Below are 16,606 nucleotides of genomic sequence, written 5' to 3' on the forward strand. Positions count from 1 at the left end.
AATAAAGCGTGCATATTTCAATTTCTAGAATTTTAATGTCACAGAAAATCATAAAACATTTTAAGTCAGAGGCTGTGGCAGTTCACATAATTTAACTTTGGCAGGCACTGCTCCTGCAGATGAATGAACTCAATTTTAAATGTTCCTTCTAATAACGCCATTTCAGATCATTATTTCAATAACATTACAAATTGTATTCAGTGTAAATTTTTGCACATTTGTCACAATTTAACAGAACTTTCCAATATCAATGATTTAATATTTCCCAGTTCAAAAGATACCTCATTTACATAATTTCTTTTAACATTTGCTCAGGCAGAAAAATAAAAATCCCTCATGTACAAACCATACCAAACCAATAATGCAGACATCTAAATGTTCTGTTTATGCCTTGTAAGAATATGTTCTTTTAGGAGATATTTCCTATTGCAGCTGTAGTCACAAAGAGGACATTGAAAGAAACGCCTTCCTTCACAAACAGCCTGATGTCTATACAAGCAAGACACATGAGCAAAGGCTTTGGGGCAATGCTTGCACTTGTGGGGCTTGATTTTCAGATGGTGGTGATTTAAGTGACCATCATACAAATGGTGATGGTTGAAGCAGCGCCCACAGTAGGGGCACTGAAATTTGGATGCAGTATGTCTGGAGGTGCCTCCATTATGAGCATCCTTCCCAAGAGATGGCATAGCTGCAATGAGAATGATCCACTAAACACCTTCAAAAGTATTTCCAAGGTGTGGTATGTTACAGAAATGTTTCTACTACAGCAGGTATTACAGTGATGTACTTTAAATAAATTAAAAAAACTATGATGACTGCATGTAAAAATGTATAATACATTATGTGTATTTCTTGGCCAAACAGCTTTGTTCGTGTCGTTTGAGGGACTGTTTATAGCTGAACGGTACTGAACACACTTTACAGATATAAGGTTTTCTCTTAAGGTGTTGACTATTGATATGACCTAAACAATCTGCTTTATTCCAGTAGTTCTTTCTGCAGTATGTACAAGAAAAATACTTCTTTGCACAGTCTAGTCCATCGTTAACATCCTCTCCAGAAAACACTGGCACTGAAACCAATCCTTCCAGTCCATCCAAGCCCATGAGATGCCTGACACCACAAACTGCACATGAAAAGTCAACATTGATCAGCAACACCATTGTCTGGAAAGGAAGAAACACAGCTATAATTAAAACTGTGTAGAGGAATAAAGGTTGCTCCACGCTGGCCAGTATGTACAATGAAGAGGGACTGGCAACACAGCAAAATGAAGTGTTGTGGAAAGATGTGCCATGAATTCACAAACAAGCCAGGTTGAGAAGCAATATCCAAAACCCACTTGCATTCTACAAGTGCAAACATTTCAAAACCAGACTACTTAAAAGAAACTTTTTAAAGTTTACTTGGTGACATGACAGCACAAAACCACTGAAATTTGAAATGTTTAAATTGAGACTACTGAAGCAAAATACTTGTTTTGCAACTTGTTTAGAGGGTTACTTTAAAAAGAAAATATCAGCAACATGGATTCAGCCAAGACACTGAAAAAAAAACCCAGTAAATAGTGTTTGCCCAAGTTTTGGGAGGTAAGAGGTAACGTGAAGAAGAAGTGTTTATCTGAAGTTCATAAACTGTTATTTTTAAACCACATTTTTTTATGCTTCAGCTGTTTAACATGGTTTTATGTTCTAAACCTATACCGCTTGCTTAGTGGCATCTGCATGTTGTCTTTAATATACAAAAATGCATACCCTAAACTAAGGTGAAAGACAACTTTTGAATTCCAGAAATCAGTTTATTTCTGACCAACATTGGGGAAACCATGATTGTTTTCTATACACTTTTATCTTATAGGGTTTGTGGACAGCAACCAACATACTTGAGAAGAAATCTTGATAAAGATCCCAAAACCAGGACATGATTTTCAAATATTAAATTCATAACCAACATTAAGCTTTAACTGAAAAAAAAAATCCATTTCCTTAGTTTTTGTAACAAAACATTCTGCCCAATGTGAGACAAGTCTACACATCTGAATGTAACAATTCTTTTAGTATTTTTTTAAAAGGAAACTCTTCATACTATTTATAAACTATTACATGTTGTTTTAGTACTACTAAAGTGGAAAACAAGCATTTCCACCCCAATATGCAAGAATACCATAGAAACAGACTCTTTCGTTTATTATTTCAAGGATACGCATGCAAGGTCTTACCTCTGGCATGAACCTGCAGTTTTATCAGTAATCAGTTAAAACTAATAATTTTAGGCTAAGAACGCAGACATCTGGATTACCTTTTCTTTTGTGGACAATAAATTTTTTGTGGTACCCACTTTTTAAACATGTTCTATTATATTGTGTGGGCAGGACATGTCACAATTCAGCCATTTCTTTTCTACCTGCATATAAACAACGAAGATCATCACAAAAGTGTTTTCTTTCCTTTTTCTTAAGTCAACTTCTTAACATTTTTTTACACTCTTGAACATAAACAACCATTGTATGTCTAGAACAGCACACTTCTAATGGCCCACCAAAATTTACAGTAAGATTATATTCTTAAATAATGCACATGATCAAGGGAATATTCACTGATTCCCTTTATGTACAGCATACAGATCTCTTTATAGCAAAGAGTATAAAGCATGGAAATGTCTTTTTGAAGGCAGGTATAGTTTCTAAAGAGAACAGTGGAAGATATGTTTCGTCAGTAGCCAGGCATTATTTCTTGGATTTTAAGCTGACAAATATTATGCCCATGCTATGCTGATTCAATGTGGCTCTTCCTTTTAATAACCCCCAAAAAGTTCAGCATACATGTATACCAATTGGCTACTTCTTTACATTATGAAGGGTTAGTAAATGACGCCGGAGACTCTGTGAGTAAGGGAAGGATGTATTACAGAAACTGCATTTGTATGGACGACGGTTTAAATGTTTTGAGTTCATGTGACCAACATAATCATTGCGAAACTGAAAAGATTTCCCACACACTCCACAAACAAATCTCTTTCGCACCAAAAGTGAAGAACCAACGTCAGTGTCCTGATGTATGAAGACTGAAAGCAGCTCATTTCCATAACTCTCAGGAGAGTTTAATCGTTGATAGCCACCAACTGTAGACAGAAAGTTGAAACACATCTATTTATGACAAGAACTTTGATGACCTCACCAAGATTTTCAGATTTAGGGTCTTGTTGGCTAGGCAGAAACATACTAAACTTCATCTGACAGACTGAACAGCTTATATGATGACTGCAAGCTCTCCTCCTAACGTTGCCAATATTCAATGGGATCCAACAGGCAAACATGATATTCCAAAGCTGTTTATTCACCTCATGCAAGTTTCAACTTTTTTTCTGCCACTTGTAATCAAAATAATGTTTTATTATTTAATATCAACGAATGCCAGAAACCAACAAACAAAATGTGGGCATGTTGAAAAAAAAAATATTCAACATATTTAAGTTGGATGGAACTACCAAATTTAAAATGTCCTGTATCCAAGACCGATGTAAGAGCTCTTCAAAGTGTGGAGTTTAATTTTTAAACTGTTCCTTTGTCTACTGTTTTCGCACTCACAATCCGATTTATGAAAAGCAGTTTCAGATGCTGTCACAGCTGAAAGAAAACACTTATTGCTTCTGAGACAAAGCACAAACTTTTTTATGCCGCACCATACTGCTGTAGTAATGAAAAGGTCTTTGGCAAGAACTACACATGTAAGGCTGACGTCCAAGGTGATGCTTATTGACATGACCCATGCAAGTATGTCTGCATGCGTATTGTTTCCCACAAAAATTGCATTCATACATGTCGCCAACAACAGTGTCCTTCTTAGTGAACCATGGTATATGCCCCTGTCCATAGCGAACACTCTCTCTGTAAACTGCAGAAGAGAAAAAAAGAGTGCTATACTTGATGCAAAGGTGCTCCCATTAAATTCAAGAACACAGAATGCAAGGGTAGATTTACTCTTAGGTCAGCATGCATACCTTCAAATCTCCACCAGAAACATGTTTAAAGCCAATAGCGGCAGAACTGTTCTCCACAGAATAATCTCCCATAAACTGCTAGTACATTCCAGCACATACTGTACCAAAAGAATACCATCAAAATTACAAAAGAACACCAGATTCAGTACAATAAAAAAAAATTATATTCTCCAATTTACTGTTGGTCTTAAAGAGGACCCCTTTATCACCCAGCCATGCCTAAATATTCACTTTTTCTAGATAAACCCATCAATCAAAGACCAAAAAAATCCTAAAAAGCACACTCATGTTAGGCATTTGCTGCAAGTGTGTAACTTGAAGTCAAGGAAAACGCATTTCACAGCTGGGCAAGGGAATTCTCATTTCAAAAAAAAAATTCTTGCATGTATAGAATATTTATTCAAGTAAATGTTTTTATAATACAATCATGCTGACAACAGAAACATGCCTACAACCTGGAGAGTGTCCAAGACATTTATAAGAGGTCATGTCTTAACAACAGAAAATACCAAGATCTCATTGAATGCCATTCTATCTTTGCACACATTTGCAATGTCAAACTGAATTTTGTCCACATCATTGTCTACTGCAGCAATGATAGCTTGTCCTTGTTTTCCAAATGCAAGCACAGCCTGCCTTTCGCCAGGAAAACAACAAGTGTGAACTTACTCTATTGGTACAAAATTGTTTAGCCAAGTTCTACCAGTACACTTGGTATTATGGTTGAATAGTTCTATAGAATAATGGTGCTACATAGCCATCTCCTCATGTTTACAGTTAAATTCAATGTGTTGTTTTTCAAAGTACTTTAACTTTATTTGCAAGCGTAAGGCATAGGTATGGTTTCCAGAGCTTTAAATTTAGCATCCAATAAACGATGAAGACCAACAACTGTGGAATAAACATGTCCGCATATTAAATATTATGGCAAATGAACGGTGCAAGATTTATTTAACTGATCAGTAAAATTGCATTTGTCAGTTTAAAGCTTAATGTGAAACTGGTGTCACAAAATCAGCTGTCCAACTACACTGTGACACATATATTCAGGTCCAAAGGTTGATCTATGCACTATTTTGAACCATACCCAACTTGTCTCATGATCTGCTGCATAAATCATGACAAAACTTACTAATTATGCAATTCCAACATCTGCATGAGTCAGTGATAAAATAGTGAGCCTTGTACATCACATGATTAATGCTGGAAGGAAATCTAATGGTTATCAACTCTCATGGTTATTTTTTAATGGCACATTAAAAATAGGATTCAAAGAAGTGCATGTTTCAAGAGTGAAATGCCAGAGGGAAAAACATTTTCCATGCTTCTAACATTACAATAAAAAAATGTGAATTATTTTTAAAAAGAGATAGGCTTGAATGGCTATAACTGACGCAGCTCTACTCCTTACATTTATGCAAAGGGACCATATATATATATCATTCCAAAACAGCATCCTGGGCTACCCACATAATGTATAATACAAATTACAACAGATCTTTTTATGCCATAGAAGGAAAGTGTTGTGTTTTGAGAACATTAGAAACTGCCAGTCAAGCTCATCAATTAAAGAAGTATATCCAACAACCTCTTCGTTACATTAATAAACATTATGCCAAAGCTATTTAATGTTCCCTTTTTCCCTCCTCAGCCCATTTAGCAACCAAACTATAATATTATGTAGCTAATCATTTTCGGTACCAGAATGTTCTAGCATGCAAATCTTGATACAGCTATGCAAAGCCATAAAAATGCATCAGCTGTTAAGTCATATATTGAAGATATTGTCACTGTCACATAACTTATATAATCCTCTGAAGATATTTTATCAGCCATCTCAGGAAAGAAATCAGCAAGTGAGCCACAAGAGAGCACTGTGAGAACTATTTCCTTTCAATCACCACCACCACCACTACCACAAAGCAAGAACTGTAGTCTATAATCCAAATGATGTTTTCCAGTTTGACGTTTATGCTTTGAAAAGGAGGGAGAGGGGGAAGAAAGCAAGCCTGTTGCACTGTTTAAACATTCCTTTATAAATTATTCAGTGAAAAAAAGAGCAAACAACAAACGTGCTCAACGGAAGCAAAATCCAGCCAACATTGAGATTTTGCAATTCCAGGCAGGCACTCTGCCTATTATGCAGGTGTCTGAAGTCATACCATCCACACACAAACCTTTTTGTAGAGACCTCTGGATGTCATTCTTTGAAACTCAGCTGCAAGTGCTCTTCCTTCTCACACTATCAAACAACCTCTCCTTTCAAGACCTTGTGTGGTGCATGTGTCTGTTGTTGAGAAACTAAGGGTCTGGGCATAATGGGATCTATGTGCACCAGTCTTACAATAATGTTGACCCTGTGTGCTACAGAACTAATATTTTTCTTTGAGAAAAGTAAAGGACATGGGGTGGAAGTACTCTATTTTTGATCCCTAACTATTAAACTAAGAACATATTACATCTGTAGTTTCCCCTTTCCCTAATAAGTATTGTTCAAAAAGCAAAATGACCTGGCACTTCACAGGGATGAAAGTTGATTATCAAACATGCCTAAAAAGAAAAAGGATACAGCCTTTAATGGAATGTACCTTTTAATGGAGTTGGTGGGTGGTGGTAAAAGGAGATCAACGTTCAACCCTGCATGCTTTATCAACTCCTATTCATCTTACCAGGAACAACCTTGAAAGTTCTTTTCTTGCCCTCAAAATTATCAACCACCCCCTTAAAACAATTTTTTAAAATGCAGAACTGCTTCTCTGATTTCTGTTAATGTGACAAGATTAAGCATTCTTTAAGCATTTTTTTTCTTTAATTTGTAAACGAACTTTCCAGGCTATTACCTGTCAGCCCAGGCCCTCTCCAACAACATTTGGAAATTGCGGTGAATGCTAATGTTGAAAGTAAAATGAGGAATCACTCTGCATTCTAAAGATATCATTTACAAAAAAATTCAGCTGTTAGAATAAATGACAGAAAAATACAACAGCCAAAATTCAAGAACTTCCTAGCTCGTCTGAGTATGCTGTAAATTTTGAAGTTATAATTTTGAAAAAGAATGTTAAAACTCAGATGAGTGGATGCAGAGTGATTTCCTCATGCTGATGAACCCTGCTGTTTGCATATCAATCAAGCAAAGCACCCAAACTTTTTTTAAAATCATTGAATACTTGTATTAAAACACAAATGAAACAGCAAAGAACATCTCATACAACTACAAATTCTGAAAACAGGCATTTTGCAAACATTTGACACTGATGGTAAAATTTTGAAAAAAGCCTGTATTCATAAAAGAAAAACTTACATTTATCAGCATTTATTACTGCAACTTTCTAATCATCCTGTCCCTTTCAAAAGATCTTGGTCACAAAAATCAAAATACTATGATCCGTAGTTTACAGCTTAGCTATTTTAGCTCAACAATAGTTAGCAATCATAAATCTTGGTGCGTTCTGTCAAGACATTAACTTTAAGATTGAGAAGAAGAATTTACATTACTTGATTTCTAGCACTTGGAATGCTGATAATATACTGATCAATTATACAACTAAACACTCTTTCTCACCTTTTAAGTCAGCAGAGAAAGCATTGCTCAATAGCAACAAGTCACAGGTTTTGAAAATGCTGATATATGCAAGAATAGCACCAAGACAAATCCATGTACGACAGATTTTTTTCCAAATCCTTTTTCCTATGTTTTTTTTTTAAAGAAACAAAATCTTAAACTTTAATTTTTTTTTATCCCAGCATGTCCCAGCTGGGACAATTTTAAGCCATTAAAATCATTTCCTGTGTTTAGCCTTAAACCTTTCCTAGCAATTCGCATCCTCAGATGCAAACGTCTTTTCAGCTGCTTTGCACATCATAATTTGTCACAAAACTGTACTGTGTGTAAATAAGGGAAGAAACTGTTGGTAATTTTAGGAAGTTCTTGTAAGAATTATTTCCCTTACACAACTAATCAGGCATTTGTGTGTATTTGAAACAAGGCAGTTGATCAAGAGCCATGTTTGAGATGGCTGCTGATTTCTTAATCTGACGTGTACTTTATTCCAACAACCAAAAACGACAATTGTTATATTTTAAGATTAATGTATTATGTATATTAGAATAAAATATTTAATTGTCTGGCATTTTATGTTTGTATAAATAATTTTTTTCAATTATTGCCTGATTTTTATGACCAGCTCTCCTTTTCATACAGTCACAATCCTTTGTTTAAATCAAGTACAAGAAAACAAAAACTATAATTCTTATAAATCACATGAATTCAATAGTTAACAAATAACTCTTTAAAGCAGCGTGTCGCAATGGTTGTCTTTATTCTAGGTTAATAGGTATAAGTATTGAGGCACACTGCACTTCGTGCCAGTACTACCGTTCTAAATGTTCAATCGTGTTGATTTTATCAGTATTGAATATGTCAACTTGGAAAACATCCTTATGAGGGTTCTGCCTAACAACTGTGTTTTTAGGTCAACAGCATGGGGCTATTCTTAATCTGGTTTGTCTCAATGCAATCTCAGCCCCAACTAATCCTGTCATTTGATCTCAATTCTTGCTTTGCTGTCACAATTATCCTTTCCCCAGTCTTTTTCCTTCATGTCAAGGGCATAATGAAGTAAAGTACTACACAAAATGCATGCCACTCATTTAACAATGCTGCTCAGCAAAAAGAACCAACGATGCAAGGGTGTAGTAAAATTAGATTTTGTAGTGATCATGTACAAAATGCCGAGACGATGTTCTTAGATTTATTAAGAAAAGGAACAAATGTGATTTCATTAGTTCGGCCATCAAAATGCCTTACTGTAAAAAATATCTTGTGGTCCGACGAGAAAGATATTGAAGATCTTGATCAAAATTTAAATTAGCTTCTGTAAATTTTTAGAAATTCCTTTTTTATTCAAAACCAATCTCAAATAGGTTAAAGGATAATGCTGCAATAGTATATACCCCACAATTTCCAGCTGCATTTTGCCTTTAGAACTTAGAAGGGAAAGTAACTGTGCAAGATTAAAGGAATGGTTCATAAGTTTCAAAATATGCACCATTGAGAACGGGCTATGGCATGGTAAAATTCAGCAGCCTATAGCGCACCCAGAACTTTACTCATCATTCTTTTATTCGAGTACTTTTGCTTCCACAAGGGGGCTGCCCAAAAACGGGTACGCTGGCAGTGTTGTTGTGGCCCTATGCTCCTCAAAGGAACAAGAAGGAATAAACTAAACTAACCTTTGCTTCCATACTGGCAAGAAAAGAGAGCTCACTAAATTTGTGATGAAGTGCACACTACGCTTTATTACTTCAGAAATGTTTTGCTGTACATATTTTAACAATTAAAACAATATATCGCATCTATGAATGCTAGAGTTTGCATTATTTGCAGTTTTATAAAACATCTTACACGTTACCTGCAGATACGATGCCAAAACTTTAACGATGAAGGAGTTCCGAACAGTTATTTTATAACCTATCATTTTATTATTTTTTTTGTTAGTAGAAATTGCTTTTTTAATATTAAACTATAGTGCCACCATAAGGCAGCAACAATAAAATGGCAGACTAAAAATTTTAGATATCTGCAGACTGGAAGCAATAACCAAATATACATTTTATTTTTACATCTTCCAATGTTTAGCAGACAAACCAAAATATCTTCATTTTTCATGCAATTTATCACTAACTTTTCTGTAAGCACATGGATTTGTCAAAGTGCCAAGATAAAACTTTTTAAAGACACCCACCTGCAGGATCGCCACTGCTGCTGTCTTGACTGGATGTACCCGGAACAGAATTGGAGAACATGTCAGCAGAAGCTTGTGAAGCTGAAGTACTTGGAACTGACTGGTTATAGCCAGCACGAGATGATGTAGCTGTTGCATTGCCAAGTTGTGGGAAGCCAGTTGGAAAACCACTACCAGTATTTGAAAATGCTGCAGTGTTTTGATGCAGCATAACAGGATACAGACCAGATGGACTTTCTGAGTCTTGTAACTGCTCCTCCATAGAACGACCTAAGGATATGCCAGCACAAATGTCAATTTTTTTTTCCATCAAAATATTAAATAACCTGCTTTAGCTCACCAATGCCCCAAATCTTTAGTTTTTCTGATGTTAGTGAATTCCGCCCAAGTCAATTAATACCAATTACCATCTTCCTGGCTACATGGGGGATCAACTCACTTTAAATTATGAAAAGGCAGCCCCCCCCTAATTTTATATACTACAAATACTGTGCAGCACTGTAAAAGAGATGGTATTAATTCTGATCAACATCTAGATGTTTTAATATGCCCAGGCAATCCAAGGGGGGAAAATGTATAATGCAGGATACTGGCCAATGTTTCATTCAATATAAAATAAAATTCATATGAACTATTTGGAAAGTCATGAAACACCATCCCGACAGTCCAGCTTTTCAAATTATGAAGTGCAGAATCTCTACTACCTAAATTCATCAGAAATCATTAAGAGCAATTCAGCAGCAACTAACAAGTTGGCACCACACGCTGTTGTAGGTACAGCATACTTAATCTAGGCAGGTAAACACTATACAAACTGAAACTTTTCTAAATGTAAATTCCACATGCACGAGGGCTATAATCTGTCCTACTTCTGTATTAATATTTGGTGTAGATTTAGTTCTGTTTACATGATCTGAATTATAAATAGGTCAATGCAGAATAGAATTACTAGCAATGCTATCTAGAATTGAAGAAATTTGGCACATATTCCAGTCTTCCTAGAAAGATGCATTTTAAAATCTATTTAATAAATACCATAAGATTCAAACCTGATGGTTGGCCACCGGTGCCTGCCTGAGCGCAGCTTGAGGCACCTGGGATAAATTCTTCTTTAATGAATGTTATATCTGTGTCAGGCTTTGTATCATCAGATGTGGCCAGCCCATGCTCCTGAGAAACATCTTGTCCTTCACTAGATGCAGACCCAAGAAAGCTGGAAAGGTCAGGTACTTGGACAACAGGTAAAAGGGTTGGCTGGACCTGACTGTCTTTGTCTGCATCTCCACCATCTGTTGGAATCTGGACTGTCTGGATAGAAGTTATGTTATCATTGCGAGTTTTTAACTTTGATGACGGGGATGGAATATTATCTTGGCTTGATGATGATGGTGAGGATGGAATATTCTTAGATGATGCTGGACTTCCAAGGGAAACTTTAGCAGGTTGTAAATGTGAGCGTCTCTGTGAAGGAGGAGTCAGAGGTCGACGCTGGGGTGGGCTGGATGCTTTTCTCGAAATCAGTGGTGAACCTGGACGTTTTAAACCTCGATTTTGCGATGTAATACCTGGTCTCAACGAACTGACACTTCTTCCAGGGTTGGGGCCAACGTTTGAAGTGCGTGGCAAGGAATCAGCTGACTCAGATAAAATATCGTCATCTTTCCTAATACCTCCATCCGATTTGTCTTCAGACTTCTTACCTAATGCAGTTTTTACCTTATCAGCTGGCTGAGCATGAAAGCTATTGCTAATGAAAGTCACTGAATTATCACTTTTACACACTTTTTCATTCAAAATATAATCAATCTTTTTTCCTGTATCAACACTCAGATAAATGTGCCCAATAAGTTCAACACCATCTTCAAAGTCAACATAGCCATTGCAAAGAGACTGTAAAAACTTGGTCAAGGAACCAATAAACTTTGATGAAGATTCTTGATCCATTATTGCTCAACAAGGCTGCATCTGAAATTTAAAAAAAAATTCACATGCAGGTACTGGTTATAGTTTTCAAATTCAATCTGCAATAGGTGTATGACCGCAATGGCCTTACAAAAAAAGGTGTATCGTCAACATGTAAATACCTGATAACTGATAAATACTACTAAAAAACCCATATGTGTTAGCCAATACATGTCACTGTCAACGATTGGGAAAATCTGAATCAACTTTTGAAAAAAAAAAAGTTTTAAATGCTAGGAACCACACCTTCAAAAATAAAGGTATGCAAATGTTAAGTCAAATGCTCTTCAAAATGAATTTTATTGCGTCTTTTACCATAATAATAATTTACCATTGCTATAATCAATTTATGAACAGACTACTACTTAATCTCGTATTCACTATTACTGGTAATCGTAACATCTATGCTTTTATGAACTGATGCTCTTCCATGGGATGATGTGAAATTAACCGATTACGTTCGCATCAAACTCGGAAAATTGTGGAAACTTGACAGTTGGTATTTACTCCTCATTGCCATTAAAACTCCAAAAATCTTCGCGACCAGCACGTCGCTGATTTCACTTTCTGGTGTTACCTCCAACTGATGAAAAAACCCAAAGAGTCAGTTGTATTCTCCACAAAATGAGACATTTTCACGATGGCTAAACAAAGCGTTGTTTCCAAAGACTACCAATATAACACAGTGCGTCTTTTCTTCATTTCCCAGAACCTTCATCGACTTCTAAACTGTTTTTCTACACTACTACTAGCAGCCGACATATCTTTTAAAAATAAAAACACTTCTGCTACTACTAATTAAAAATGTCTGTGGCCTGGTGGATTTTGGCAAGTACTACTAGTGAAATAAGTTTGTTGTTGCAGACGACTTATTTTAATTACTTACTGCAAAGTTTTAACAGCTGCTATAACACATAAAACGAAGCTGAGTTTTCTACTGTGTCTTGCACAAGGTGATACACGTTAATAACATGACCTGAAATGCTAAAAGTCATCTTACCTTCGATCGCACAAACACAAAGGGACAAAAATTTCAATATGGCGGAATCAGACGCTCCCGGATAGCCTGCGCGCGCAGCTCTAATTTAACAAATAAGGCCAACCACAGTACTAGGTACCAAACTAGATTTTTAAAAGAAATAAAGTAACATCAGTTAGTATCAAAAGCAAGTAACTAACTGTAATAATTAATGAAAAAGAACCAATTTTTCTAGTATACCATCACCGTTATTTCGTACTGTCTTCACTAATGAAACAATTATTTTGTTAGAGACTCTCGCAACACTCTTCGCCTAAAAGTCATTCGCACGCGCGATCATGCAGCCGTGTGCTGCTTGTCATCTAACGATAATGAAAATCAGAAAATTGTATATTAGCATCAGAGAAACACAAAATATGGATATTATTATGAAAGTTATTCACTGGGAAAACAGTGTTTATATCTAAAATTGATATCTGGTGTAGTGACAGTAATGTAACGACTTTTTAGTGACCTTGTAAGTGTACAAATAATGAACGCAGAATATAATATACAGCCCATAATCACGCTCACGACGAAAGAGCATCGAAAACAAAATTTAATGGCATCTTAATTATCAAGGTGCACAAATAGTGAGGGGTGTAGTAGCTTCTGCTTGTGTGTGCGTGCTTGTTATTTGTCGAGTAAGTGGCAGCCGTAAACAAGATCGACAGATCGAATACAAGATGTTCTCGCCCATCTGTATGTGCATGGCGCGGTCCGGTGGGCGAAATTGTTTTTACCACTACAAATAAAGCAAGAAAACTTCAGCCCACCAAAAAGCAAACAAAGACGGAGGGGGAAAAAAAACCAAGTAGACTTAGTGTCGCTTTAGGTAAAGCATTGGTGTCCTTGTTGTAGTATAGTAAGAGCGGGGGTTGTTATATGGAGTTCTCGGTTCAATTATTGAGAGAAGGGGTAGGTGAGCTTAATTCAGTTTTCTTTTCCGCTTTTTTTTTACTTGATTTTTGTTTGTTTTCTTGATCTCGATATATTTTTAGCTGTAGCCATTACATGACAGTTCGCTGAAGTTAGTCAGGTTTAGGATTTGAACTATAGGTGCTAACAGCGTAAAACACAAATTCCTTCCCCTTCCTGGTTGTACGTGTGTGTGGTGTTGTATTAAGCGGTAAAGTGATGCATCCATTTGTCACACCAAGACACGTCACCTGTAGCGTCTGTACATGTAACGGATCAGTATAACAATGAAACAACGAATGGCTCCAAAAGGTCTGTAAGTCAGGGATTGAAACAATCTGTAAATTGACTTTTTAACAATAAAGGAGCTCATGGGACGATTCTATAATTTTGTGATAAAAGCACGCTTTGTTTTTTACCCCATGGTCAGGAACCTGGGATTCATTGTCACTGCAGACATGACTATTCATAAACAAGTTACAGCTGTTTGTCTATTATGAGCTCCGTAAGATCAGCGCCATCAGTCACATTCTTTCTACGCGCGCTACCAACACTCTTGTCTGTGTGTTTGTTCTTTATCGCTTTGATTATTGCAACTCCTTGCTTTCCGGCTACCCTGAATACCTTCTTCACAAACTCCAGAAAGATCAGAACTCTGCTGCACGTCTGGTGCTTAGAGCTAGGAAATGGGACTTTGTCACTCCTCCTATCGGTTATCTGGACTGGCTACCCATCTATTCAGTGCAAACTGTCCGTCTAATGTTTTAATTTTTCTTGCTGGTTCCTGCCATATTTATTTGAATTTCTCTTCCCTCTCTGCCCAGCTAGACAACTCCGCTCTTCGCCTGACGACCGTCTCTTTGCTATTCCTGTCACCAGAACAACAACATATGGTCACAAGATTTTTGCCCTCTCTTATTCCGTACATTGAGAAAAGAAAGTGTTGGACTCTAGCTTTACCCGGTGGTCACAGAGTAGAAATAATAGTGAGATAAAGCCATTGCACGAAACTGCAATCGTATCCGGAACTACTTTTGCATGATGACGTCACGCTTGTATGTACTATTCAGGCGTCGGTGGTGAAAGGGCCAGATTTACAAAATGCGTAAAGTATGTCAATTTGACAAATAATATAATATACAATAAACCCAATATACCTTCTTGTCTTAGGACGGCAAAAAAGTCTTATTATGCATCGAACCAGCTCTGAATATTAACTGAAAAGATTTTGGATGGCTTTTTAGGGGTTGAATGAGGTGTCAAAGCTTGGTGCTCTTCTGGCTGACCACTTGTGTCACTTCAATTTGGTCAGCTGGTGTTCACTGAGGTTTGCTTTCTTTTGATCGTAGTCAAAGACTGCTGGGGGCGAGGAAATGGATTTAGATGTACTGAAGCCACTTGCTAGCTTAATCTCACAAATGAAATACAGTCATTGCCAGTTTAGTTACTTATTCTTCTGAGACATCTATAGGACCTCGTGGCGCAACGGTAGCGCGTCTGACTCCAGATCAGAAGGTTGCGTGTTCGAATCACGTCGGGGTCATCACATTATTATTTGTAATTTTTTAATCCTTCTAATTGGAACTTATGTGTATGTATATATAACTGGGATCATTGCCCATGTTTATAATTTCTCAGCGACTTTAATCTCATTTTCTTTAATGAAATACAGTCATTGCCAGTTTAGTTACTTATTCTTCCCCGATTCTTATCGGACCTCGTGGCGCAACGGTAGCGCGTCTGACTCCAGATCAGAAGGTTGCGTGTTCGAATCACGTCGGGGTCAAAACCATTCCATTGAATTTTTTTTCTCCTTGTAACTAGAACTTTTATGAATATACATTATAACTGGATTATTTCCCATGTTTATAATTGCTCATTAGGGCTATAAAGTTGATCATTCATTCATTGCCACAAAATGTCTCAAGAGAGGCTGCTCTGTAATGAAATCATCACTGTCATTCCACTTTTTATTGTCGTTCACTAGGCTAAATCTCAGGCTATATCATGCAGTGTCCTCCAAGTTTCTTTCGTTCCCACAACACTTTCTTCGGAGTGTTTGTTGGCCCGTTGCATCTCTCTCTGTCTTGAGAAGGGAAACTTTTTGAAGAGTGTGTTCAGACTTTTTGTCTTTTAGCCGGTTCAGCTACCAGACAATGGAACTTTTACCTTTTAAATCTGCGTCTGCATTGCAACTCTCTCTCTCATACACACGCATGCACACAGGTACGACAAAAGAAATGAAACAAGCCTGCATGAACTGATGGAAACAAGCTACTGCCAGCAGCTAATAACATGCCTGCCACACCTGTCACACACCAAACAGCGGTGGTTGATGTCACACGGAGGTCACACGCAATAATAGAGTATGGAACACAATGGGCGCACACCTGCTGCACGCTCACAGCTCTGACCTGCAGGTAATCCCATCGGAGGAGATTTCTTTGTTGCCTTGTATCGATCGGGGTGTCAGCTGAAAAATAGTGAAAACATTTTTTTCCAAATAATGCAGTTAAAAAACTTTATAGCGGTTTTCTAATTAAAAAAAAAAAGGGAGCGAGAAGAATAGATGTCAATGTACAGATAAACAACTTTTTTAAACACATATGTGTTATTTGTGCGGCATTCTACAGATTCTTTTATTTTCTGTTGCTCTCCCTTTTTTTATTATTAATAACCATTGACTAAATATATAATTGATGTAAGCACTGTTACATTGTTATGCTACTTTTGTGTCCTTCGGGTAAGTAATATTCTGTAGCGTTGGCATGAGTACTGTACTATAGATGAATCCTCGTGGGCCAATAATTCAATTATCATTTCCCGTTCTCCGCTCTTGACAGATGGTGCTCTGGATAATAATTCATTCCTATTCATTCACTACCGAGATGTTTTCTTCCACAATAACAATGAAGATGGTTTGCTGTAACAACAAGGTTCCCTGTCAACTTTTACTGTGAGT

General features: G+C 36.8%; 1 protein-coding gene and 2 non-coding genes across 16 annotated transcripts in view; 2 read left to right on the forward strand and 1 right to left on the reverse strand.

The window, feature by feature from the left end:
• The window catches only part of LOC112563529 (zinc finger protein MSN2-like), a 60,497-nt gene extending 47,637 nt beyond the window's left edge, over positions 1-12,860 (reverse strand). For 13 of the 14 annotated variants that reach the window (XM_025237484.1, XM_025237491.1, XM_025237492.1 and 10 more), the window contains exons 1-3: positions 12,709-12,860; positions 10,796-11,711; positions 9,747-10,016 (exon numbers count right to left, since the gene is read on the reverse strand). In XM_025237484.1, the coding sequence (XP_025093269.1) occupies positions 9,747-10,016; positions 10,796-11,690 (1,165 nt within the window). In that variant the 5' untranslated portion in view covers positions 11,691-11,711; positions 12,709-12,860. Of the gene's footprint in view, positions 1-9,746; positions 10,017-10,795; positions 11,712-12,594; positions 12,617-12,708 lie in introns of those variants that run through there. The other variant, XM_025237480.1, reaches the window with a different exon arrangement.
• A 2,255-nt stretch (positions 12,861-15,115) lies between these two features.
• Positions 15,116-15,187, forward strand: Trnaw-cca. Its single transcript has one exon. It is a non-coding gene; the product is annotated as a tRNA-Trp (tRNA).
• A 171-nt stretch (positions 15,188-15,358) lies between these two features.
• On the forward strand, positions 15,359-15,430 carry Trnaw-cca. Its single transcript has one exon. It is a non-coding gene; the product is annotated as a tRNA-Trp (tRNA).
• Positions 15,431-16,606: the final 1,176 nt, after the last annotated feature.

Source organism: Pomacea canaliculata, linkage group LG5 (genome assembly GCF_003073045.1).
Source record: "Pomacea canaliculata isolate SZHN2017 linkage group LG5, ASM307304v1, whole genome shotgun sequence".
Classification (NCBI taxonomy): Eukaryota; Metazoa; Mollusca; class Gastropoda; order Architaenioglossa; family Ampullariidae; genus Pomacea; species Pomacea canaliculata.